At 41.2% G+C, this 27375-nt stretch overlaps 1 protein-coding gene across 3 annotated transcripts in view; it reads right to left on the bottom strand.

Annotated features, from left to right (window-relative positions):
• galnt11 (polypeptide N-acetylgalactosaminyltransferase 11) overlaps nt 1-27375 on the bottom strand; it is a 93336-nt gene that overhangs the window by 25456 nt on the left and 40505 nt on the right. For 2 of the 3 annotated variants that reach the window (XM_033043939.1, XM_033043929.1), the window contains exons 3-7: nt 7433-7774; nt 5979-6102; nt 2033-2199; nt 965-1090; nt 59-308 (exon numbers count right to left, since the gene is read on the bottom strand). In XM_033043939.1, the coding sequence (XP_032899830.1) occupies nt 59-308; nt 965-1090; nt 2033-2199; nt 5979-6102; nt 7433-7715 (950 nt within the window). In that variant the 5' untranslated portion in view covers nt 7716-7774. Of the gene's footprint in view, nt 1-58; nt 309-964; nt 1091-2032; nt 2200-5978; nt 6103-7432; nt 7775-7982; nt 8216-27375 lie in introns of those variants that run through there. The other variant, XM_033043948.1, reaches the window with a different exon arrangement.

Here is a 27375-nt window from a genome sequence, read left to right as displayed (position 1 = left end):
AAATCTTAAATATATATATAGCAAATGTACATAAGTATATGTGAAATTGGTTTACTACTTGATTGCTGCTGTTTGTCCCTCTGGTCCATTCAACATCGAAGCAGGTACTGGATCCCACTTGAAGTGCAGGCCCCAGTTAAACCCTCCCCTCACAATTGGGGAGGCGCTGTAGATTAATGTGTCAGCGTTGATGATGTCAATCACCGGGCACACCACAGTCTTGAGATCCTGCATAATTGGAGCTAGCAGGGGTTGTAGCCACAACTCATTCACCTCGCAGTGACTGTCAAGAAACACCAGTATATCTCCTATGGAAAACATAGAATTTGGTCACAAAACTGATTTCAAAGCAGAACTAAAACCAATTTAAAAAATACCAAATAGACTACTCAATTGGTGAATCTTTAGCTGAGCTAGTGATTCACCATTATTCAGTCATTATTATTATTCTTTTTTTTTTTTAATTAGTTCTACAATTGTTAACCTTTCCAAATCTAAATTCATTCATAAAAGAGCCACGCAAACGTTAGCGATATTTAACAGCGATGCAAGCATATTTTTTCTCAGTTGCCTTCTGGACAATAGTTTGTTGCAGCAGACAGTCTAACCATAGCAGAACCTGGACAACATTTATTCCAATATTGGGACACAACATCAGACTTGCATCCGGGTGTTGTGTAGGGAGGGATCAGGAGCAGGGGTAAGAGGGGTGCACCACACAAACTCCTGCAGATTTGCCAATGCTTAGCCCTGGATATTCGCCTGTGGAACATGCAGTGGGCACACCTCTATTGCATCATACATTTTCTATGATCATGTAAATTTCACAGCGGCATGTTATTGTAAATTTAGTCATGGCCACAAACTTCCTGCAGTTATTTTCCTTCCTTATCTTGCATCCTTACCGCTGGAGTCCTTCAGTAATCTATTCTTGGACTCCTGCATGGCATCATCAGCAAGTTACCTGTTGCATGGGATGCTCCAATCATTCTGCCACGTATCAACCCCTCTCGTTCAGAATTTCGGACCAGCTTCACTTTTCTGGGTAGAGATTTCCAAATGTAGTCCTCAAGTTCATCTTTTAGATTAACTGACAAAACAAATCAGAAAATTAATAAAGAGTCACCACTGAAATGTTAATTTACGTTTCGCTGCAGGTTCATGTTTCCAAGAACAGTTTTTGTGCTCCACTGGGAATGATGTTGACTTTCAGGAAGTTGAATGTTTATTAGAGTCTCAGAGCCCACACTATGGCACTAGAGTAAGGCATCTATTTGCAAGCTGGCAACCAAGGATCTATGTGCATTACAGACACTTTCTTTACCACCCTATCTGCCTGTGCTGCTACCTTTAGTGAGCTGTGGACGGATTCCAAGATCCCTATGCTGCTAAGGGTCTTGACATGAACTGTATACATTCCCCGCCCACAAGTTCTATTCTAAGTCTCATCCGTTTACTTTGTCTTTTAGACTTTAGAGATACAGAGCGGAAACAGGCCCTTCAGCCCACCAAGACCACGCCGATCAGCGATCACCTGGTACATGTGCACTATCCTACATAGTAGGGAAAATTTGCGATTTTTTTACTAAGGCCAATTAACCTACAAACCTGTAGGTCTTTGGGATGTGGGAGGAGACCCATGCGATCATAGAGAGAATGTACAAACTCCACACAGACAGCACCTGTAGTGAAGATCTAACCTGGGTCTTTGGTGCTGTAAGGCAGCAAAAGTCTATTGCTGCGCCACTGTGCTGTCTTGTTATATTTATGCATTGTATGATCTGCCTGGATAACGCACTAAACATTTAATCGTTGTATTTCAGTACATGTAACAATGATAAACCAATATCAATTGAATTAACTACTGAAAACAAGCACTCAGCCTGAACACGTCCCACTACAGCACTGAATAGACTGCCTGGTCATGAATTATATCTGCTCATTTATGAATCTGGTCTACGAATAATACGAAATTCACCACCTGCCAAGGAAGGAATACGTAGAAAACAGAGAAACACTACACGTGACTCACTGAAATCGCTGTGGTCATCTACAAGGATGATTTCCTGCAGCAGATTTGCTGGGGAACGATCTAGCACACTCTTCACTGTCCGCAGCAGAACGGAAAAAGCTTCATTATAAAAACAGATAATAATGCTGGCAGAAGGTAGATTCATTGGGTAGCTTTCTTCTTTACACCTGACAACAAAAGGTAGAACACAAGAAAATGATCAACTTCAAAAAAGACCTGCCTTTGCCAACTAATCTATCGTGTATGACCATGCAGCAATAAATGGTGTAATTTACATCAAAATATGTTATTATGTGGTGATACTGTCACTCTGCAAAGAAATATCCTTTCTCGTGTTAGTGATAATGCATTTCCTTAAACGATTATGCTCCCCGTGACACATTGAGGCGTTGGCTTTCTTTCACATACAGCTATCATTTTAGTTTTAGAGATACAGCATCAAAACAGACCTTTCGGCCCATCGAGTTCATTCCGACCAATGATCACCCATTCACACTAGTTCTATGTTATCTCACTTTCTCATCAACTCTTTACACGCTAGAGGCAATTTTACAGAGGCTGATTAACCTACTAACATGTACATCTTCAGGACGTGGGAAGAAACCACAGCACCTGGAGGAGACCCACACTTTCACAGGGAGAACGCACAAACTCCACACAGACAGCACCCGAGGTCAGGATAGAACCCAGGCTTTTGGCACTGCAAGGGTGTAGCTCTACCAGCGGTGCCATCACAAAATCATACGACAAAAGAGCAGAATTAAACCATTCAGCCCATCGAGTCTGCTCCGCCATTTATCACGGCTGATGTATTTTTCCCTCTCAACCCCATTCTCCTGCCTTCTCCCCGTAACTTTTGACTCCCTTACTAATCAAGAACCTATCAATCTCTGCTCCAAAAATTCCCAATAATTTGACCTCCACAGCAGTCTGTGGCAATGATTTCCACAGATTCACCACCCTCTGGCTGAAGAAATCCCTCCTCACCTCCGTTCTAAAGGGACGTCCGTTTATTCTGAGGCTGTGTCTCAGGTCCCTTGTGTGTAGGATAGTGCTAGTGTATGGGATGATCGCTGGTCGGCACGGACTTCGTGGGCCGAAGGGCCTGTTTCCGCGCTGTGTCTCTAACGTAAATCCAGGTGAGTTGACTGCCCTGGCCTGTTGGTTGCCAGGAGAGTGGCGAAGATCGGTCGAGTGGTCACGGCCCGCGGGAAGACGGAATGTAGGTAAGGACCGGCAGGCATGGCCTGGAAGCAGCTGAGGAAGTTGTGTAGGCCGGGTGCGGTATTGGCAGCCTGGCCTGGAAGCGACGGTGCGGGACGTGGTTGGTGTTAGTGGTTGGGTTGGTGTAAGTCAGTAGGTCTGTCTGCTATACCTGCTTATAAAGAGGACCATAATAATGAGGGTTTACTGTAGAATGAAATGTGCATGAATGTCAATGGTCCCGGGAGAATGGATCAACAATGGTTCAACGTGCCTAAGAAAATAAAGTAAGGGGAATGGATTTTGATGGGCCAACAGACCATAGGGAGGAAATTGTGGTTGGAAATAATGCAAACTTAATGAAAGGATAAGCCCAAGTATTACTGGGTTGTCATATGAGCAAATTCCATAACCAACATCCCAACTTTGCAAATACAGTATACCAATATGAAAAACTTTGCATTATATTTTTTAATGTCGATCAGAATACTGATGTTCTTGAAAAGACTTCCTCTTTTAAGGCAGATATTACAATTTCAAGCACCAAGTTACAATCACTTTTCATTATTCATATAATAAAGTCAAATGCATTAGCATAAACTTTTCTGACAAATAAAATGTTGATTACTATAAACACGAGTGTTGCTATTATTACATTAGAATGGGGGAAGCAGGAAAGAGTCATATGAACATTTTATATATTTTATGTTCTAAATTGAAGGGCAATTGATCCCTTGAGCCTGCTACACTATTTATTCAGACCAGGTTAATCTGATTATTAAGTGATCTCCACGTTTCCACCTTCCCACACTGTCTTCTCACACCACGTTGCTCATCTGTTCTGACCACGCCATGTTTTGATGGAGTTATAAGGATAAATTTGTGTCTGATCTCATTCTTAAACAGTGACCCTTGTGTCTAGATTTTCCCACAGGAAGAAACAACCACCCTACATCCACGAGGCAAGATCTCTCAATATCTTGTATATTTCAACTAAGTCATCTCTCTCACTTGAATAAATTTCAGCAGATACAAGCCTAATCTGTCCAATATTTTTGATTTATGATAATACTTCATGACTGACTTTTGTTTCATATCCACATATCCCACATTTTTAAATATTAAATTACTTTTAGATTGAAAAGACCAACCATCCTAGTTATTTTTCACTTTTTATGCAAAAATATTGCAATTTCAAGTTCACCGAGTTCGTTACAGAATATTATCTGATAATCATGAAACATTTTAGATACTTCTTTCTGCAGAACAAAACAAAGAGGTAATGATATTGGCAATGATACCTGAAAAATGGTCAGATAGCAAAAACTCCAAGCATGCTTAGACCTTCATTGTGAATTAAAAAGGTTAAAAATGTGAAAGATACATATTCTAAATTATAGAAATTGACAGGACAGGAGATCATTGAGCTAACTGTATCCATGCTGCCTACAAATGGAGCTATTTATGCTTCACCTCCTTTTCAGCTCATGGTCCAAACCCATGGTTCTTCAAGTGTTCATTCATGCGAGTCTTAAATACGATGAAGGTATCTACTTCAATCATCCTGTCAGGCATTGAGGTACCAATTCTACTAGTCTTAAGGTGAAACTCGCCTATAATTCCTCCTCCAAACAACATCATTCTGTCATGACATCCTCACCTTCACAGAGAGGATGAATAGGGGGCATAGATGAGTGCACAGTCTATTTTCCAGGACCGGGAAAATCAAGTACTAGAGAGCATAGGTTTAAGGTGAGAGAGGCAAGATTTAATAGGACCCCTAAGGGCAACTTTTTCACACAGAGGGTGGTACGTATATGGAATGAGATGTCAGAAGTGGTGGCTGAGACAAATACTATAACAATATTTGGAAGACATTTGAAGATGTATATAGATTCGGAATGTCGGAGGAATATGCGGACAAATGGGATTAGCATAGAAGGGTATTTTGGTCAGCATAGGCAAGTTGGGCCAAAGGGTCTGGTTCCGTCTCTAAAACTACGAATGTGTTATTAACCCCTCCACCAGTTCTTTATTCTCTCTAATCATCTCTTAGACTAAAGTCTAAAATCTCTAACTTTTTACACCACAGTTACTTGACCATCAGAAAATAATGTAGCTTAGACACTCTTCTCAACTTTGTAACCACTCAGACCAGGCCACATCTTGTAAATCTCCTCTATACCCTCTCTTGCAGTGTGGTAACCAAAACTGTATAGAGATTGCCCCTGTCCACATATGCCCTAATTAGTGATTTCTAGTTCCACCATCCAATTTCAACTCAAAATACTTATTTAACCATTCCACTACATCTGGAGACCAGATCTGGATGCATTCTCCTACGAATAACCTGCCTTGTATGCCTTGTTCAAATGTAATAGAGTTGAAGCCAATAGAGATCAGCATGAATCCCAGAGGCAAGATGAAGAAGATTGTATGAAGCGTAGGATGTGTGCAGGAGATGTCTAAAGGAGCTGATGGACATTTGCCAGCACTGACAGCATCAAGCTCAGAGGTGATGAAGGTGTCATAGAGTGATACAGTGTGGAAACAGGCCCTTCGGCCCAACTTGCCCACACCGACCAACATTTCCCATCTACACTAGTCCCACTTGCCTGTGTTTGGTCCATAACTGCGTGCCATGGCAGTTTTGGAATTCAGCATTAAGCGACATCATTAAATGCATGGGTAAATATGGAGTGCATTTTTTAAATCAAACAAAAATTAAATATAAAGAACTTGCTTTGAGTCTCTGGTATCAGGAACATCCCTGTTGTAGCCTAAACGATTACTGATGAGCACATTAAAAGCGTGTTTCTGGTATCCTGCATTCCGAATCTGCTGATCTACTTCATTGAAAATCATACCTGAAAAAAATTTGCATTATTAATGTACTTGGGGATATTTATAATAACAGATTACAATGATTTATCAGGAAACACATTTAAATATCAGAAAATCCATATGCCTGATTGTCACACTGGGTGATGGTGGAGGCCAGTCAGGTGTCCTTTGAACAGATGCACTCTGCTCCTGAATCTCATTCCAATGCTGCACGATGTTTCAGGAGGTTTTATACAGGAGATCCTCTCCCCTATACAAGTTCAGTCTCCGGGCAGTTCAATATATTTTATATATATAATGCAGTACATTGATATGGTGTCATTTTTTAGAACATACCATTATTATCATGGCATCAATCTTCTTCCACATATATTCTTGAGCAAACAGTCCCCAGAGCTTTATATACAGGCTGCAGTCCCACAATGTGCAATGGCACATCATAAACTGGACCCATTCTTCAGGGCCTTTGTGGAAGCCACATCATGCTTCAGCTTGTCCATAACTATGTAGCATGGCTCTTGCTGTTTGCAGCATTCTGTTGTGAATAGCTCCTTTCACTGGAGTTTTCGATTGACTAGAGAAGGCTTTGCCGAGTTGATGATCTTGCAGCAACTGTTGAGATTGGGCTTAGAACATGTCCCTGGAAACAGCTCATTGAGCACAGAATCATGAGTATGCAGCTGCTTAGAACGAACCTTGACAAAGACAACTATGATGTCAAGTTTCAGTTTCTTACAAATATTAGATCATATCCCAGTGACCGTTACACCATTCAGATGCCAGGAAATAACCTGTCTGAAGAAGGGCCCCAACCCAAAATGTCATTGTCCATGTCCTCCAGAGATTCTGCCTGATCCGCTGAATTCTTTCAGCACTTTGTGTTCTACACTAGTTTCCAGCGTCTGCTGATCCTTGTGTCTCTTGGAAATAACCTCTTGTTCTTACCATTGAATGAATAGGTCTAGCAACTCAGCAAATCCACAATTCAGAGACAAAAGTTGCCAAACCAGATATTGCACATATCTTTAAAAGAGACAAATTCTAGTAACCCATCGATTTTCTCTGCTTGCCAATTGATCCATGCATAAATAAAAAATGTTATTTAAGTGCCATACTTAAGGTAACACAAACAGCATTCGAGCTTTTATGAACTTTGATCAAATACACTGTCAATGTTGATTTAAGAAATACAGAGCAATATTGTGTTCTCATCTTCAGCTTTTTAAAAACCATAGACATTTTGGATGGGAGCATTTCACAAAAACACTTACTTTAAAAAAAACGTAACATTCTTAATCAAACATTAATCGGCCATTTTAAAATACAGTGCCCTAACGGGAGAAATTGACTCACCCAATTCTGAAAAGTGCTCCAGTTTTTCCTCTGATATTTTTGGTATGTGCTTCATAAACTGGCTGTCTGCTTTGTCTTGGTGCTGTGTTTCAGGCAGACGTTTGGGTCCTTTGGTAAATCGGGGTTTGAATCTCCATGGCACTCGCTGGTTCCCCTGGAAGGGCACATTGCTGAAAGTATAGCTTTCGCTGCTAAAGTTGAAGTAGATGAAAAGGAGAAGTGTCCAGGTCACGGATGTAAAAAGACATCCATAGCAGAAGTAGCGTAGCGTGACACTGCCCATGGTAGACGAAGCATTGTTAGAGGCCCATTTTCATTCCTCTGAAGCGCATAAAGTTAAGCCTGTTTGAGAAACGAGCTGTTAGTGATTAGCTGCACACCAGAAACATTACAAAAATTCCTCTGAAACAAACCACAAAGCATTACAGATAAAAAAAATTCAATGTAAATACTGCAACCCTGCCAATATTATGAAAACAATGGTACCAGTGAAACAAACGTTGATAATAACTGCCTGAATGTGTACTGCAACCTCGACATAGTTACCTACCTCGAGTTATCGCTGGAAAATAAAACAAGTAGTTTGTTGGTTGACAATGTTTGAGTGTACAAAACCTGTCAATAAACAATAATGAAAGCCAAATGTCTTGTGACTATCTGATTTTGCAGCAATAATCACACTTTAATTTCTAAGAGCAGAGAGCTCAGTTCAGAGATAACATCCCATTGTAATACTCTGCTGGTTACCGAACAAAGTTCATTGGTAAGAGGATTAATGCATTAGGGATCAATTATTAACAGCGTTTTTTCCTGAGAAAATGGTGTGGTAAATGTGACATTAGACCCTAGTCTAAACTGTCCATTACTACACTACTCCCATCTGATAAAAAATAGTGGGAAAATCATGCAGAGAGGATGACTGTGGGAAGGAGCAGCAGATACTCCTTTATACCAAAGATGGACACAAAATGCTGGAGTAACTCGGCGGGTCAGGCAGCATCTCTGGTCTGAAGAAGGTCTGAAGGACCAAGGTGTGAAGAAGGGTTCTGACATGAAACATCACCTATTCCTTGTCTCCTGCCTGCCTGACCCTCCAGCATTTTGTGTCTATCTTCAGTGAGGATTATTATTAGAATTTTGATTCTATTATTATTAGAAATTTGATTTCATTATCTCTGCTGCGCCACCAGCTGGTTTTCTTGTTGCCACAGGACGGCAGGCCCTTTGGCCTACAATGTCCGTGCCAAACATGACGCCAAGTTAAATTAATCTGCTCAGCCTGCACATGATCCATATACCTCCATTCCCTGCATATCCATGTATATCCAAAGTATTTTTAATGCCGCGATTGTATCGGCCTCCAAGCCTGGCAGCCATTCCAATCACCCACCACTCTCTAGGTAAAAAATAAAACTTGCTATGCACATCTCCCTTAAACTATGTTTTTCTCACCATAAAGATATGTCCTTGACATTTTCACCCTAAGAAAAATGTCTACCCAATCTATGCCTCTCACAATGTTATAGACTGCACTGCAGTTTGGGTCTCCTTAAACTATACATTTGACATAAAGAGAGCGCAACAAAGGTTACCAGACAGATGGGGGGCAACAGCATGAAGAGAGATTAGGTTGACTAGGTCTTACCAGAATTTAAAAGAAAGGCCCCTTAAGCGGGCCCTGGACCCTGGCCGCAAGGGTCTTTGAGCTTCGCGCTTGTGATATGCGCTGCGTGCACTTATTTCACATAAAATGTTTGTAATCCTGCCTTGCCACCCCCCTCTTTGAAAAGCTTTGTACGGGCCTGGCGTATAATATTTTTGACTGTCATAGTAGGCCTTTCTTACATATGCTGTCACAACGCACTGTATTCTCTAAACAACACTTCAGTCATTTTCCTTGCCCTCCACTTCAGAATAATAGTGTTTTAAGCCGATAACTCGACACTAGCACTGGCAATAAATAAAAAGCGCAGCTTTCCAGCCCTTAATTCATTGACCACGCACGGCTGCACATCGGTGTCAATCTGGACTCTTCCATCTTCCTCTCGTCGTGGGGGTGGGGGATTGGGAGGGGTCTCACAAGTGGAATGCCTAGGGCCTCTCTTCATCTAAATCCGGCCCTGGAGTGAAGGGACGACCAAAGAGAGGATCTAAAATCAAGATCTGTGGTGAGGACCACTTCAAGATCATTACAACATCACGTGGATCGGGTGCTTTAAATTCTGTGGAAACATGGTGAACTTACTGTAACCCCATCGGAATATCAATAGGCCTTCCCAGTTTGGGAAGAATTACCAATAGGTGCACCAGTGTACAGGTTTTAGACACTTCAAATGATTTCTAGATAACTAATAACAGATATGCCAGATTTTGCAGTATTTTAATGTTTTAAATGTTTTAGTAGAATCAATTTTTAAAGTTATAATTTTCAATAACATTTGATATTTCTCCACCGGCTAATGCATGAGCTTATGCAACTGGTTGACAAAGTGGTGCAGGACTGAAGGGCCTGTCCCACTTGGCCGTCATTTGTGCAACACGCAGATGGCGCTCAAAGATTTTGTACATCACGAAATCCTGGGACGCCGCGCGCGACCGTGCGTCACTGCCTATGTCATCGCGCATCACGTGCGTGTCATGACGCGTAAATGATGTTGCGTTAATTACGCGCAAATTACGGCCAAGTGGGACTGGCCCTTTAGCAATCAGGAGCTAACGTCTAGATAAAGTTGTCACACAAGTTTTTTGGATTGTGCAAGGTTGAAAACAAATGTATGTAAAATAAGTGTGAAATAAATCATGAGAATTGCCACTGTTTTCTTTACCCATCAAGCTGCAGGCAAATAACTAGCAGTGAAAGATTCATGAAAAACAGGTTCAATTCCAACTGAGTATTTCTGCCTTTTGTTTGATCGCAGATCCCCGAATAATACAGGTATAGGGAAGCAAAATCAACTATATTTTTGCAAACCCATTGCGATCCAAGGTCAGAAGAACAGCCAGGCAGCCAGAAGCATATAGGTCACATGACGCAGCAGAAGAGTTGCTGCCTCAAAGCACTGGATACTCAGGTTTGATCCTGACTTCGGGTGCTGCCTGTACAGTTTGTACGTTCTCCCCATGACCGTGTAGCTTTTCCCCGGATGCTCCGGTTTCCTCTCACACTCCAAAGACCATAGGTCAGTAGATTAATTGGCTTCGCTAAAAATTGTAAATTGTCCCGAGAAGTGGTCTCGGTTCGCCGAAGGGCCCGTTTCCGGACTGTATCTGTAAACTAAACTGCCGGTGTGAGAAACAATAGACAATAGACAATAGGTGCAGGAGTAGGCCATTCGGCCCTTCGAGGCAGCACCACCATTCAATGTGATCATGGCTGATCATCCACAATCAGTACCCCGTTCCTGCCTTCTCCCCATATCCCCTATCTTTAAGAGTAAAGAGTAAACAAAAAACACAAAAAAAAATCCTCTATAGCTCTTACAAGTTTGAAGATTACAACTTTTAATCTGCATTTCTGACCATTGCCATGTCCAAGGTCACGGAGCAGCAAGCACAGACAGCTTGCTATTCACCACGGTGGATGGACCTGATGAAAACATCCCATGGGCCAGATCCCACCAGCAGGCCAAATGTTATGCCCATGATGTAACGTGAAATGCTCAAAATCACAGCACAGGTTACTGTTGTGCCTCCTACAGATTGCAATTAGTTCTGCTCTCCCCTAATATATTTTTTCGTGCATTGATGTGCCCTTCTGAAAGTTACTAATGCAACTGTCCTTTGGATAATTTAGATCATAACCTTAAAAAATTCCACTCAATTCTGTCCCTTTCACATATCACCTTATAACATAGTCTTCTGCTTATTCAAATCTGTGTGTACAGGTCCACCGATTTTCCAGCAATTAGTGGTCTGGCACTCCCTTAATCCAGACAAAATTATGTGAGCGCACTTGAAAACTTGACAAAACAATGTGAGCGCTCCAGAACTCCGGCCTGGCTCGAGCCGGCAGATCCATTCCCATAGCTTACTTTCCAGGCCGGTATCTACAACCCCCCACCCCACCCCTCACTCGTCAAGATCTCTGTTTGTCTAGCCGCCACCCCCCCCCCCCCCCCCCCCCCCCCAAGGTCGTGATCTCTGTTTGTCTAGCAAAATGGACAATACGGCAAGGCTCTGGAACCAAGGATGCTGGAAAAATTGGGGGTGGACCTGTACTATTATATTTCCTATGACAATACCAACTTATCCAATCTTTCTTCAATGTCTTGTTTATTATTCTTTGAGTGATGCTGCCCAATGCACAAATGCAAATTCTTGTTAACATTCTGATTTATATTTATTGTATCGATCAAGTCTATTCCCCATCATTATTATTTAATGTGGAATCATTAAAAAATAATGCATTATGAAAGGGATTACTTTAGGTAATACGGATACTAACGTTGCCCATTTCCTTCGCTCCATAGATGCTGTCCGCACCTGCTGAGTTTCTCCAGCACTTTTGTCTACCTTCGATTTTCCAGCTTCTGCAGTTCCTTGTTGAACAGATACTAACTGTGCCCTGCCTGGAAACAATTTTCCTGACAACTGTTTGGAATTAGTAATGTTTTTTTTAAATCAAGGCCTTGCTTATTCAGGTTAGTAGGTGAAAGACATGAGAATGTCAGAAACCCAGAATTGTCGACATAGTCATACAGCGTGGAAAGAGACCCTTTGGCCAAACATGCCCAGGCTGACCAATATGTGCCATCTACACTAGTCCCACCTGCCTGTGTTTGGCCCATATCCTATAAACCTGTCCTATCCATGTTATAGAATCTTGTTGGATTTTCCTTTACGTAATTTGCCAAAGCTATCTCATGTCTCCTTTTTTCTCTCCTGCTTCACTTTTCAGTGTACTCTTGCACCAACCTATACACCTCAAGGGATACACTTGATCGTAGCTGCCTATACCTGATAAATGCCTCCTCCTTTCTCTTGACCAGTGCCACGATATCCCTTATCATCCAGAGTTATCTACTACTGCTTGCCTTGACCTTCACTCTACCAAGAACAAGTTGGCCCTGAAGTTGGTAATTCATGTTTAAAAGCCTCACACTTGTCAGACGTCCCTTTACCTGCAAATAGCCTCCCCCAATCAACTTTTGAAAGTTGCTGTCTAATACCATCAAACCTGGCCCTGCCCCAATTTGTCGTACTCGGACTATGGAAAAGCAAGTTGAATTTAATACAGAAAAAAGTAGCTGTATCAAAGAAAAGTGAACGCAAGAGATATTAAAGAGTGTAAGCAGAAAAACAAGACAGGGTTTATCATTCTTATAAACCACATATTGTGTGATCCCAATCAATGCAACATTTTAGTGAACAGTGCTATCAAATGTTGTCAGACACCTTGAGAGTATTTCATTACAAATGCCTGAAGCTATTTTAATAATATACATCCTGAATATTTTGAGCTAATCAAAAAGTTGAGATACTGTTCAATTAATTAAAGATTTAGATCAGACAACTTTGAGTCTGTATAATATGAATTCAAGACAGGTTAATTAAATTGTAGACGTTGAAGATCTAACAATATACCATAGACTGTAATAACGTTTGAAAGCCAGACTTCCTGTTTGAAATGCATAACATGAGAGAAAACTGAACATTTGGGGGGGAAATTTTGTCTAATCTTAATTGAAGTACTATCCTTTGAACTACAACTGATGGATTATTTTATCGATAAATGCACAGGCTTACTAAGGCAATTTCCTCTCTTTATCTAACATTACCCCATCACTTTACCCAATAGTCCACTATGCACACATTGACTTCCTTTGGACTGTTTAAAGTGCACAGAAGGAATCTTTGGAGCCAGGCATGAAACTTGTGTGCCAGATGTACTCATTTCTGTCCATTTGGTTCCACTGAAATCAATGTGTAGAAATGTCAGCCAGTATTCTTACACAGGATTCATGCTGGTGACCACAATACAGGGGCCGCCGAGAACGAAAAGGTAACTGGCGGGGGGCCACCAAAAATGCAGAGGTACCCGGCTGGGAGTTGCCTGCGGCCACATGCGGCAGCTGGCCTGGTTCACCGGTGGGAGAAGATAAGACTGTGCTATGAACTTTTAAAACTTTGTTGGTGCCAGAAAAGTGACAATAGATGGAAATTTAGAATAATGGACATCTAACCTCTCAGATTAAAAATTATTCTCTTAATCAACCACCTGTAATGACAAGTAGACAATGATGTTCCGTAAGGATAAGTGATAGTGCCACACATAAATAAATGATCTAGATATCAAAATACGATAAAATGTAAATATTTGCCAGAATTGGAAACGTGGAAATCAGTATGACGCAATTGACTTGTAACAAGATATGGCTTGCAGAATCGGAAAAGTAGCAGCTGTTCGTTAATAAAATATATAGAGGAGAGATGACAGGCGATATAGATTTAATTACCAAGTTTTAATGAGTGTTCGGGAATATAAGGGCCTGGTTATTCATATGCACACACACACACATATATATATATATATATACTAACACACATACATATATGTGACACACACAGATATACATCTATGTATCAGATCTAACTATATCTTTGAAAGTAGCAGAACACATTGATAAACTAGTTAGCTAAACACATATGTTCTGGGTTTCATAATTAGAATTAGAAGTACTGAGTATAAAATCCATGTTTAAGGAGGAACTGCAGATGCTGGAAAATCGAAGGTAGACAAAAATGCTGGAGAAACTCAGCGGGTGAGGCAGCATCTATGGAGCGAGGGAAATAGGCAACGTTTCGGATCGAGACCCTTCTTCAGACCCTTCTTCAGTATAAAATCCAGGCCAGTTCTGCAGAACCTCTATTGTTCAAGCAAAGCTATAAAGGGAATACTACAACAATTACAAGAAATATTACAAGGACCAATGGACACAGATTTTAAATTCTGTGCAAGAGTTACAGGAGGAATGTGAGAAAGAACTTATTTTATACGGCAAGTGGTATGGATCTACAATAAAATAGTTTGCTGCACAAAGAACCAGAATGGACTTGATGGAGCAAATGGGCTCTTGTTATGGTAGTATGATTCCACAACAAAAACACGGAAACATTTTACTTAAAAATCTATGGATACTTATCTCTCCTTACAAACCACAACTCATTTGACCAAAGTTTTGATCATCTGCCCTAATATTTCAAATTAAAAGGTGCCTAATGCTGTCTGATAATGTTCTCAAAGCACCAAGTGACATCTTTAATCTTTAAAGAAGAACATAACTATTTGTTTAATTTGGGGGAAAAGTTCCATTCCAAATTCTAATTTTAATTTGGAAAGAATGAAAACTTTGTGCATCGAAAGCAGATAAATCTTCTACTGTGATTCAATTTTAGATAGACAGATTGGGGTGGATCAGAGTTTAGAGGTTTAGATTGTGCAAGAATAGGAACCAATGAAAGACATGATGTTCTTTTTCTCAGCGAGCAACAAGCCACTCGATTCTTCTGTGGACTGCAATGTTGGGTCCTACCCCTAAGAAGTTGACCAAAATCCTGATTGCATCAGCAAACATTTCATAAAATAGTTGTATATCTATACTTGATTTCTTATATTGTATTAACGGTGAACTCAAAACAATCACAGTCAACCACATAGCTGACAACTTTTATAGAATTTCTATCTAGTTACTTTAAAAAAAAATGTTTTATTAGAAGCAATTATACAAAAAAAAATGATCGACATAACAGTTATACAATTTTCGTACTGCTTCAGTTTTAACATTTTATGAACTAATAACTAGATCGGAAAAAAACAAAAAGGAAAAAAGGGAAAGAAAGAAGAAAAGAAAAAGAAAAGAAAAAATTTCAAGAAAAACACGAAAAAGAAAAAAGGAAAACCCCAGAGCTAACGAGGGTGTGAAAGAAGCGGAGATATATCCCACTGCCCTTCCATACGCCCGCTCACCCAACCCTAGCATCACTTTTGAGTTTGTGTTCAACCATTATGTTATTGAAGAAATTCAATAAAAGACCATATTTTTGAAAATTGACAATCGGACATTCAGATTAAATATATATGTTGCGAACAGCAATAAAGATACCCAGTTTGTACGCACCAGATTTAAAAAGAGATTATTGATAAACGCTGTTTCCATCATTCCCACTTCAGAATTAACGTTACAATTTCAACTGAAATATCTCCTGACCAAATTTGTGATGTATATGACCGACTGTAGAAGTAAAACCTGGATAAATCCAACGTATACTTGTGAATGTTGCTCATTAAATAACAGTACTGATACTCCATATTAAGAGCATTGATTTGCCAGTAAAATGAATTCTGTAATAACGTGTCAACGGTAGCAGTGACAATCGAACACTGCGGCTTAATGTTTCACGTGTTCACAATTTAATTAATCCATCTTTACGGATTAAAACCAATAATAACATTGGTATTTAAAACACATTTGATTGCATTCCGTTATCAAACACAGTAAATTTTCGCTCTGAAAACATTTCCAGCACAGTAGGGTCGGGGGGGGGGGGGGTCTGTGAATCAGTGCGGGATGGATAGATGGCGGGGGGGGGGGGGGGGGGGGGTGAGAAGGCAAGGTGCGGGATGGAAGGATTGAGGCAGGGGAATTAGTGCGTGTTGGTTGGAATAGGTAAAATTGTGAGTGGAGAGCGCGGGGGATGTCAATGAGGTTGAATGGGGTGGATCAGTACGAGATTGACGGGGGGCATCAGTACAGGATGAATGGGGGGATCAGTAAAGGATGAATGGGGGGCTCGCTACAGGATGAATGGAGGATCAGTACAGGATGAATATGGGGGGGGGGTCAGTACAGTGTGGATCGGAGGGTCTGTGCAGGATGAATGGGGGGATCGCTACAGGATGGATCGGGGATCACTACAGGATGAATGGGGTATCGCTACAGGATGAATGGGGGATCAGTACAGGATAAATGGGGGGGTCAGTGCAGTATGGATCGGAGGGTCTGTGCAGGATGAATGGAGGGATCACTACAGGATGGATGAGGGATCACTACAAGATGAATGGTGTTATCTTTACAGGATGGATGGGAGATCAGTACACGATGAATGGGGGGGTCAGTGCAGTGTGGATCGGAGGGTCTGTGCAGGATGAATGGGGGGGAATCGCTACCGGATGAATGGGGCGATCAGTAAAAGATGAATGGGAGAATCAGTACAGGATGGATGGGGGATCAGTACAGTGTGGATCGGAGGGTCTGTGCAGGATGAATGGGAGAGGGTTCAGTGCAGGATGAATGGGGGGCTTAGTACAGGATTAGAGGGATCAGTACAGGATGAATGGGCGGGATCAGTACGGTGTGGATCGGAGGGTCTGTGCAGGATGAATGGAAGGTTCAGTACAGGATGAATGGGGGGGATCAGTACGATCAGTACAGTGTGGATCGGAGGGTCTGTGCAGGATGAATGGAGGGTTCAGTACAGGATGAATGGGAGGATCAGTACGATCAGCACAGTGTGGATCGTGAGGAGGCAGTGCAGGATGGATGGGAAAGGGGGGTGAGTACAGGGTGAATTGGAGGACCAGTGTAGGATGGATTGGTGGGAGGGGGGGGGGGGGGGGTGGCAGGAGAATCAATGCGAAGTGTATAGGGAGATCAGTGCAGGATGAATGGGGGGGGGGGTAGATGGGGAGGGGAGCACAGGGATGTCAGTGAGGATTGAATAGAGGCAGGAATGGGGATCAGTGGAGAGGAGGGGTCCCAGGATAAGGGGGGCGTACAAGAGAGAGAGAGAGAGAGAGAGGGGAGGGGGATGTGGGGAGGAAGGAAGGTCAGCGCTCAACGGACACGGACGGCGTCATTGCCCCACTGCCTTGGCCGTCCCTGTCCACCGCCAAGTGCCGCCACTAAAGGGGGAGGCGGTTGGGATCTCCTCGCCACCGCCTCCCCTCCTCTGCCAGCCAACAGGAAGGTGCGGGGCCGAGCGGTGCAGCTGCTTCAGACGGCAGAAAAAGGCCCCCCCCTCTCTCCCTCCTCGGCGTGCGGGAGGGTTTGTTAAAGCGGTATTGCCTTAGCGGATTGGCAAGCAGCGGCCGCTATCAAGTCTAGTCAGGTCAAGTCAAGTCAAGTTTATTCGTCACATACACATACGAGATGTGCAGTGAAATGAAAAGTGGCAATGCTTGTGGATTGTGCAAAAAAAACTACAAAACAGAATGGAACAGAATCACATATTCACATATTACATATTTGTGGGAGGGAAAAAAAGAAAAAACAGCAATTTTAAAAAGACGCCACACAACAGTAAAAAGGTGCAGTAAAGTTAGTCCCTGGTGAGATAGGAGTTTACAATCTTAATGGCCTCTGGGAAGAATCTCCTTCTCATCTTCGCTGTTTTCACAGCATGGCAACGGAGGTGTTTGCCTGACCGTAGTAGCTGGAACAGTCTGTTGCTGGGGTGGAAGGGGTCCCCCATGATAGTGTTGGCTCTGGAGTTGCACCTTCTGATGTATAGTTCCTGCAGGGGGGCGAGTGTAGTTCCCATAGTGCGTTCGACCGAACGCACTACTCTCTGCAGCCATATTGTCCTGGGCAGAGCAGTTCCCAAACCAAATTGTGATGTTTCCGGACAAGATGCTTTCCACAGCTGCTGAGTAGAAGCACTGGAGGATCGTCAGAGACACTCTGAATTTCCTCAATTGCCTGAGGTGGTAAAGGCGCTGCCTTGCCTTACTCACCAGTGCTGCAGCATGTGAAGTCCATGTCAGATCCTCTGAGATGTGGACTCCCAGGTATTTAAAGCAGCTCACCCTATCCACAGTATCCCCATTTATCTTCAATGGTGTGTATGTCCTCGGATGTTGTGCCCTCCTAAAGTCCACAATCAGCTCCTTAGTTTTTTTGACATTCAAGAGAAGGCTGTTGTCCTGACACCAGAGTGCCAGATCAGCCACCTCCTCCCGGTAGTCCTTCTCATCGTTATCGGAGATCAGGCCCACCACCACAGTGTCATCAGCAAACTTAATTATAGAGTTGGAGCTGAACCTAGCCACACAGTCATGTGTATACAGGGAGTACAATAGGGGGCTGAGGGCGCTGTGGGGGATCCTGTGCTCGGGGTGAGGGACTTCGATGTATTTCTTCCCATCTTGACTACCTGGGGCCTGGCGGTGAGAAAGTCTAGGACCCAGGCACACAGGGACCCAGGACCCAGGCACACTATCAGGGCCGGCGGGCGGGCGGGGTGCTGGAGGAGGAGGAGCCGCTATCGCTGCCGCAGTCGCTGTCCTATAGGATCTTTGGCTGCTGCTGTGCGGGGCCCATCATTCGCTCCGACTCTTCGTCACCCCACACCCCGAATCTTTGCTCCTCACTACGTCATAGCCGCCGACACGAAACGTCATGTACCTTTTCTCCAGTGATGCTGCCTGACCCACTGAGTTACTCCAGTTTTTTGTGTCTATCTTCAGTATAAACCAGTATCTGCAGTGCCAAGCCGGGAAAAATGACTCGGCATTTAGGTTGCCCGGCGGCACTTTGGGTGGTTATTGGCACCCAGGCAACCGCTAATTTCGAGCCCTGTTAGTATATAAAAGCTTCACCCATAAAGTAAAGTTTTCTCCCAATTGGAATTTTTCCAACACTGTAAAAAGATAAGACCATTCCACTTGGTCGAAAGCCTTTTCTGCATCTAGAGAAATAATTGTTAGATCTTCGTTTGGCATTCGCTGCGAATATATTATGTTAAACAAATGTCTCAAATTATAAAACGAGTGTCGTTTAGGTATAAACCCAGTTTGGTCTGGATGTATTAATTTACCGATAACTAGGCTTAATCTATGAGCCAAAATCTTAGCTAGTATCTTCTGATCCATATTTAAAAGGGCTATTGCCCTATAGGATCCAGGCTCCTCGAGATTTTTATCTTTTTTTGGAATTAATGTAATCGTTGATTCAGCAAGAGTTTGTGGTAAAGTCTGTTCTTTAAATGCTTGAATGTAAAGGGCTTGTAAGCGTGGAGAGATTAAATCATTACATTTTTTATAAAGTTCGTTATTAAGCCCATCCGGGCCAGGAGTTTTTCCACTTTTCAATGATTTAATAGTCTCTACAATGTCTTTTATTGTTATCTCTGCGCCTAATTCATTCCGTTCCCCCTCATTAAGAGATGGGAGATACCAATTCTCAAGAAAGCTTTTCATCTTTGCAGAATCGACTGTTGTTTTTGATGAATATAGTGTTTGGTAGAATTGTAAAATTATTTCATTGATATCTTTAGGCAGTGTAAGCAAATCTCCTTACTCTGATCTAATTTTGTGTATAGTGCGATCATTCTCTAATTTGCGAAGTTGGCGTGCTAGTAGTTTATGTGGTTTATCACCTAATTTAAAAAAAAATTATTTAGTATATTGAAATACCCTAATAATTCTTGCTGAGAGAATCTGGTTTAATTTGAATTTAAGCGCAGCTATCTTATTGTGTTTTACAGTGGATGGATCAGCCGCATTTTCTAGGTCTAACTGTTTTATCTGTTTTTCTAATTCCAGTTGTTCAGTCTTATTTTTCTTGTTTTGAAAAGCTTGGTATGTGATAATACAGCCTCTAACATAGTCTCTGTTGAATTAAATGCTCCAACACATTATTTGAAATATTTCCTTTAAATGCTAGGTGGGTGAGCCCTTTCCCCATTTCCCCTATCTCCGAGATATCTCCAAGAAAAATGTGCATTAGTAAAGATAGATGAGATATTTAGTAAAGTGTTTAGAAAGTGAAAAAAAAACACAATAAAAATTACAGCATATAAGAATGCTGCTAGTGAATACCACCCAACGGTGGTTAAGTTAGTGAAAACTTCCATGAAATAGATAATGTTGGATAACTCCGCACCTTAAGGAGTTAATAAGAACTAAACAGAACAAACCGTAAAAATATTTAAATCCGTCAGGGAATCAACATTCCCCAGAAGTTAAGTATCTTAGTGGGATCTAACTAAGTAGTTGAATATTTAAAAAAATGTTAACTAACATGTGGCACTTATTACTTAACTTTCTATTAATACTAATTTTACATATTAACAGGCTCTAAGTCTGTAGGTTTAAAATAACTTATTGATTATAAACACAGTATAAACTTATTGATTATCATCACAGTATAAACTCAGTAAGGTATTACTTATCCCTTGACAGATCCCACAGTGCCCTGGGCAAACTTGAATGCTTTATCAGGATCAGTAAAGAAGGATTCAACCCCTTTATAAGTAACTCGCAATTTGGCAGGATATAGTAGGCCAAATCGGAGATCTGGTATCTCCCTCAGGATAGCTCTTGACTTGGAGAAGAGTGCTCTTTTCTTAACGACTTTGGCAAGAAAGTCTCTGAAGATTCGTATGTTTTCACCTTGAAAAGTTAAGTTTCTGTTGCTGGCAACTTTCTGCAGAATATCCTCTAGAACATGGCAGTGGTGCACCCTCAGGATCAGATGTCTTGGTGGGGCTGTGCCACCTGACTGGGCTCTCAGAGCTCTGTGAGCCTGGTCAAGTCTAGGGTTTTCATCCAAAGAGAGTATATCTTGAAGTAGTTGAGCCGTAAAATCTCGAAGATTTTGACCATGTTCTTTGCCTTCTTTCACTCCAACAATCCTTAGGTTCTAACGTTTAGAGCGCCCTTCCAAATCTAGACATTTTTCTGTTACTTTAGTTAATAACCCGGAGATACGTTCCACCTCAACCGTCAGCCTGTGTGTTGTCTCGGCATTTAGAGCCGCAGCAATTTCCAATTCCCAAATAACCTCGCTTTGTTTTTGTGAATTAACAAGAATAGGTTCCAACTTACGGCTGATGTCGGTTTCAAGCCTGTCCATTACCCTGTTCAGGTCGGAATTCACCTCCTCTATACGGGCATCAATCTTGTCAATCTTGCCACAGATTTCTGCCTTCACAGCCGAAAGTTCCTGACACAGTAATGAACGGATGTCCTCCAAACCCGGAGGTTGCCTTGCTGCTTCCTCTCGGGGGTGTGCCATAATCGAGGTCGAGGCTTCTTCACGGCCTTCAGTATCTTCAATATCTTCTAGTTGATGTTTCCTCCGTTGTTTTGGCGAGCGTCTACCCGGCATTTTAAAAGTACCGGGGTCGCGTTCTGATGACATCACTTACGCGACTGCTGAACATCTGCCGGTGAGTATTTTTAGATCTGTCCGGTTTTAATTTTCGAAGTTTTTAGCTTTAGACGGCGTGGAGATGATTAGTGCGTGCCCTAAGCCGCCATAGCGCCACCGGAACTTGCATGTCCTTTATACCATAATCAGCCAAAATAAATTTTAATTACATTACAAACCATTGACAGAATGTAATTTATAACACTGAAGTAGCACAGAGAAGCTATACAATGAGTCTAATATTTGAACTTGAAAGATGCATTATCGCTACTTTACATGATTAACAATGTGCAACTGGTTACTAACAGTAAATATAGTAATAATCATAGCCATCAGTTGTACAGTGAATTCAATGGGACCTAATGTCAGGAAGTGCGACAGCCAATAACTGATATTGTCACACGCTTTTAGAGTTCGCAATTAAAAACAAAATTTTCATCAAATGATTTTTGAAACTGCCTTTACGGACGAGTGCATGGTATTGGTATAAATTGCCCATGGAACAAGATTCATTGCTCTTCAAATGTGAATTATTATGCACAGAGGAATATGAAATGCAGTACCTTGCCGTGGTGTCCTTTCTAAACTAGGAATAATTTAAAAGAATAAAGACAAAGGCGAGCACCACAGCTCATTACCATAGCTGAAAATAGTAAAGGAGAGGATAACATAAATCAGCAAGTGATCGTATGACACCAAAGTTAATTTGAAAAACCTGCGTTTGTAAGAGAAAGGAAAGATAACAATAAATAAATTTGACAGATTTGATTTCCTCAATTAAATAGAATACTACACCATATGTCTTTAACACTGAGGAAAGAGCAAATGCACATGGGCAGTACCTGGACTACGAGGAACAAAAGAAACTCATGTTTCACAAGGCCATAGATCATAGGTTATTTAAAAAAAATTGTGATGTGGTTTGAGAAATATTAGGATAGAGACAAAACGCACTGCTAAAGAAAATAAAACAAAATGTATACATCTGTGTATAACAAAGTTTGCCTTTATGACTAATAACATATGCAGTGGTTTAAAATGGGTTGCATAACCCTTCATATCAGTAGATTCAATAATTCTACATGAATGAACCTGAATCTTATAGAACATTCAAACATTTTAAGGAAAGATGCGCCGAATGAAAGTGAATGTTTTGAATTGCACTATCTTAATGTAGAAAGCTGATTTCATGTTAAAAGCAGTTAATTTCTACGTGAATCCTCGAGTAAACCAGCATCACAAATAATGATGAGAAATTGTTTGTTCGAAACGCACAGGCAATTTCATTATTAATCTATAAAGACGTGAAAATTAACCAGCAAGAGCAATAAAAACAAAGTACGAGATGAAGAAAACAATATTGCACCATTATTCATGTAAAAAGGTGATCCATTTACTACCACTGATGACTTTTAAGATGATTCTAGAGATGATGGAGTACTAGTTCTCACCATCCAGAAATCCCACTATTTAAGTGAAGGAGAATATGGAGAACTTCGGATCAGATAGTTTGATAACAGTATTAGGGGAAATTGCTGGAATCTATTACTAAAGCAATTACAAAGCACTTAATAAAATCTAATTGGGCAGAGTTGTTGTAGATTTAGGAAAGGAAATCATGTTTGATAAATGTATTAGTTTTTGTGAAACTGTAACTAGCAGATTAAATAATGGAAAAAATCAACAGAGCTAGTACATTTGAGCTTTCAGAAGTCCTTATATGTCACACAAGGTCTTATTAAATCGATTACATCGCATGGAACTAGAGATTATATACTGATGGGGATGAAAAATTAGACAGAAAACAGGAGGAATAAACAGATTATTTGCTTGTGAGGTTGAACTAGAGGGTGTAATAGAGATTATCGTTGAGTGTCTGGCCTTTCATGATCTACATTATTAACATAATCAGAGGATCAAGTGTATTATGTGCTGGCTGGCAATGCAAGTTCTCAGGTGGACAGAAAGAGTTCAAGGAGATAGGACAGGTTCAGTGAATGGACAAAGACAAGGCATGCAAAATGTAATGTTGAAAAATCAGAGGTCATCCACTTTGGGCGAAGAATGCAGAAGATTGAAGAGTGAACTGGGAGACAAGCTGTGCTGATATCTGGGGGACCAGGAGATCTTTGTGCACAAATCTATGAAAGTTAATATAGAAGTACTGTCAGTAATTGGGAAGACAAATGGCATGTTGGCCTTTATGGCAAGAGGATATGAGTGGAAGAGTAAAGTCTTACTGACATTTTACGGGACCCAAATGAAACTGCGATTGATTGATTGATTGATTGATTGATTGATTGATTGATTGATTGATTGATTGATTGATTGATTGATTGATTGATTGATTGATTGATTGATTGATTGATTGATTGATTGATTGATTGATTGATTGATTGATTGATTGATTGATTGATTGATTGATTGATTGATTGATTGATTGATTGATTGATTGATTGATTGATTGATTGATTGATTGATTGATTGATTGATTGATTGATTGATTGATTGATTGATTGATTGATTGATTGATTGATTGATTGATAAATCATGGAAACGGCCACCGAGTGGGCTGATGAATGCCGACCATTCATTACCCATTCTCACCAATTCTATGTGATTGGCCCATTCTTTGGAAAATGAACCAACACGTCACACACGTGACCAGATGTCATCACAGTAATACATTAGAAAGTTCTTGTAAGAGATTAATCTTATTCATTGCTATTTCCCTACCTACAGAACAATGATGCATGTCTGCTAAAGATATGAACATTCTAGCTTTTTAAAATTCACAGAGTTTGTACGACGTTTCTGTGTGGTGTCACACACGTGATCAATCATATTTGGCCTCCGTTTTCAAAAACACAGCAGCGTTTCACCATGAAATCACAATGGGAGCTCATTTACATAAAATAAAAAACACAGCAACTTCCACCTCACAATGACGTCAAGGGGGGTAGGGAGGGCAGAGGGGTTATGGAGGGAGGGAAGGAGTGACTGAGGGTAGGGGAAAGGAGAGGTGAGGGAGGGAGTCGGGGAGGGGAGGAGGAGAGGGGTAAGAAGAGGGAGGGTGAAGTGGAGGGGTAGGGAGTGCTGGGCGATGAGGGGAAATGAGCCGCAGTTCACAGTTGGGGGCTATGGGTGAGTGGTGGAATATTGCGTTGGGGGAATGGGTGAGTGGTGGAATATTGCGTTGGGGGAACAGGTTGCATTGGGAACACATTTTAAATTTTACAAAACCCCACTTTGACAAAATTCACTGGCATGCAATGAGTTAGCAGCTTATGACGTCACGATGGGATCCCGAATCTCATTTACATAAAAGAATGCTTTTTTCAAAAAAATTATGTTACAATGTTAACAAAGATAGGACTCCCAGTGCAATGAGAGAGAGATTTGTTACATTGATGTAATGAGGGGGGAGAGGATTGTTGTTTAATGTTATTTAAACAGATGGAGGGAGAGGAGGGGATAGGGGTTATGGAGGGAGGGTGACTGAGGGTAGGGAAATGGAGAGGGAGGGGGTGGGGAGGGGAGGAGAGGGGAAAGAAGAGGGAGGGTGAAGAGGAGGGGGAGGGAATGCTAGGGGATGAGGGGAAATGAGGCACGCCTACGCAGTTGGGGGCTATGGGTGAGTGGTGGAATATTGCGTTGGGGGAACGGGGCCCAACGGGTCCCACTTGGTCTAGTGACACATAAAACTTTCACTTGATAAACTGGAAAAAAATATGAATCATATATACAGCACAAAACAATATACCTGTAATGCTTTCAGAATTAGAAGAGATGTATTCCACAATTTTTCATCTTTTTGGTCATATACGTGACTAAGAATGGGCCTATAGCAATTTCTCATACACTCCCTACACACTACAGGGAATTTAGAGGCAAATTATCTTGTTATCTTCAGTATTTTCTAATGGAGAGTAGAGGTGGTATCGTATCGTATATCCATTTTATTTGTGTAGGTTGTTAATATTCTTTCATTATGAAGCTTTGCCTGGCAATATTATTTTGTTTTGTTCCGTACAATTGCTCTAGGCTTTTGACATCATAGACAAATGCCATGCAAAATAAATGACAACATTCTGTAATTGGCCTCAATGAAATTTCCCTTTCATTGTACATTTCCATTATTCAGTTTCTGATCATAACTTATTGAGCTGTGTAACTCTTCCTTAAGTAGGTCGTGTGACATATGTATTGCATGGCTGCAGTGTGTGTGCTGGAGCCTGGGCTACTCCAACAGCATGTCTCAAATCTGTGACTGTCGCACAAAGGAGGACAAAGCCATCAGATGCACCGTCTGTACGTTCCTCTCCTCATCACCGACTCGGGATCGAAATTTTACTTTGACCCTGGACCTAAATTCCAGAACTCTCTGGCCAAATGAGAGTGCCTTCATCATGAGCATAACGATTTCAAGAAAACACCCCATCACTCTCTTCACAATTAGGGATAAACATTAAATGATGGGCTTACTCGTGACACATACATCCTGCAAAAAATGAATAATAAAAAGAATGGCTGCTGATTATTTTAATGATTCCAACAAACTAACCTGCTGAATTTTAGTAACTCAGAAGCAGAGATTTAAGTATTGAATTTTGATAGATTCAAATATAGTTAGTACTAAGTAGCAGTCTTGACTCAGTTGGTAGCACCCTGCTTTCCACGTTGAAGTGTGTGCCCCAGCAATGTCTCTCCAAAGAGATGTTAAATAGAACATTCCATATTGATTTGTCTTCTCATATGAATGCAAGGAACATTTTAAGCAATTATTCATCCTAATATCTGCCTAATATTCCACTGACATCACTAGAATAGATATAGAACACGTGTGACCTGCTTAGCTACATGCATGCAGTATTTTCTTTTTTATTTCAGTATTCCAATGTATTTCACTTTTGTGCAGCAGATTAGACTTTAGAGATACAGCGTGGGAACAAGCCCTTCAGCCCACCGAATCTGGCCAACCAGCGATCACCCCAACCAGGATAGCAGTATCCTACACACATAAGGGAAATTTTTGACGAAGCCAATTAACCTACAAACCTGTACATCTTTGGATTGTGAGTGGAAACTGGAGAACCTGGAGGAAACCGACTTGAGGATGGTTCGACTGCCTCAACCGCGGGAGAATAAAGAGGAAGACGATTAGACTTTATTGCCTTCCATCACAGTGAGGAATGTGGGGAATCCGCTGTGGTGGATGTTTATGTTAATTTTTATGTAGTTGTGTGTCTTGTTGCTTTTTTTTTTAGTATGGCTGTATGGTAATTCGAGTTCCACTGTACCTTAATTGATAGATGTGACAATAAACTGACCTCTGAACCTTCGAAACCCACACAATCACAAGGAGAACGTACAAACTCTGTACAGACAGCACACATAGTCAGGATCAAACCCAGGTCTCTGGGGCTGTAAAGTAGTAAATCTACCGCTGTGCCACTATGCCTCCCATCCTCCGGCCAGTTATCTTATTGTTCTAATTTTAAAACCGTTACTATAATTTGAAACTTTTGGGATCAATGAGATCCTAATAGAAAAGCAGTAACTTCCTTTATGGAAAAAAATATACATATATAGGTCTATTAAAAGTCAGACATAGTTGGAATTGTTTTTGGAGCCATGTGCAAATGGATCCTAGACAGCTAACATGAGCTGTAATATTCTGTAATAAAGAGAAGAGTGGGTAAGTAGCCATCTTTTCTTGCAATTTAATGGCATGATTCTTACCATTGTGTTTGTACGGGTAATTGGTACATGTGACAATAAACTGACCTTGAA

The sequence above is a fragment of the Amblyraja radiata genome, chromosome 2 (assembly GCF_010909765.2).
Source record: "Amblyraja radiata isolate CabotCenter1 chromosome 2, sAmbRad1.1.pri, whole genome shotgun sequence".
Taxonomy (NCBI): Eukaryota; Metazoa; Chordata; class Chondrichthyes; order Rajiformes; family Rajidae; genus Amblyraja; species Amblyraja radiata.
The sequence above is the reverse complement of the archived record's forward strand: the minus strand, read 5'-3'. Positions and strand labels throughout refer to the sequence as shown.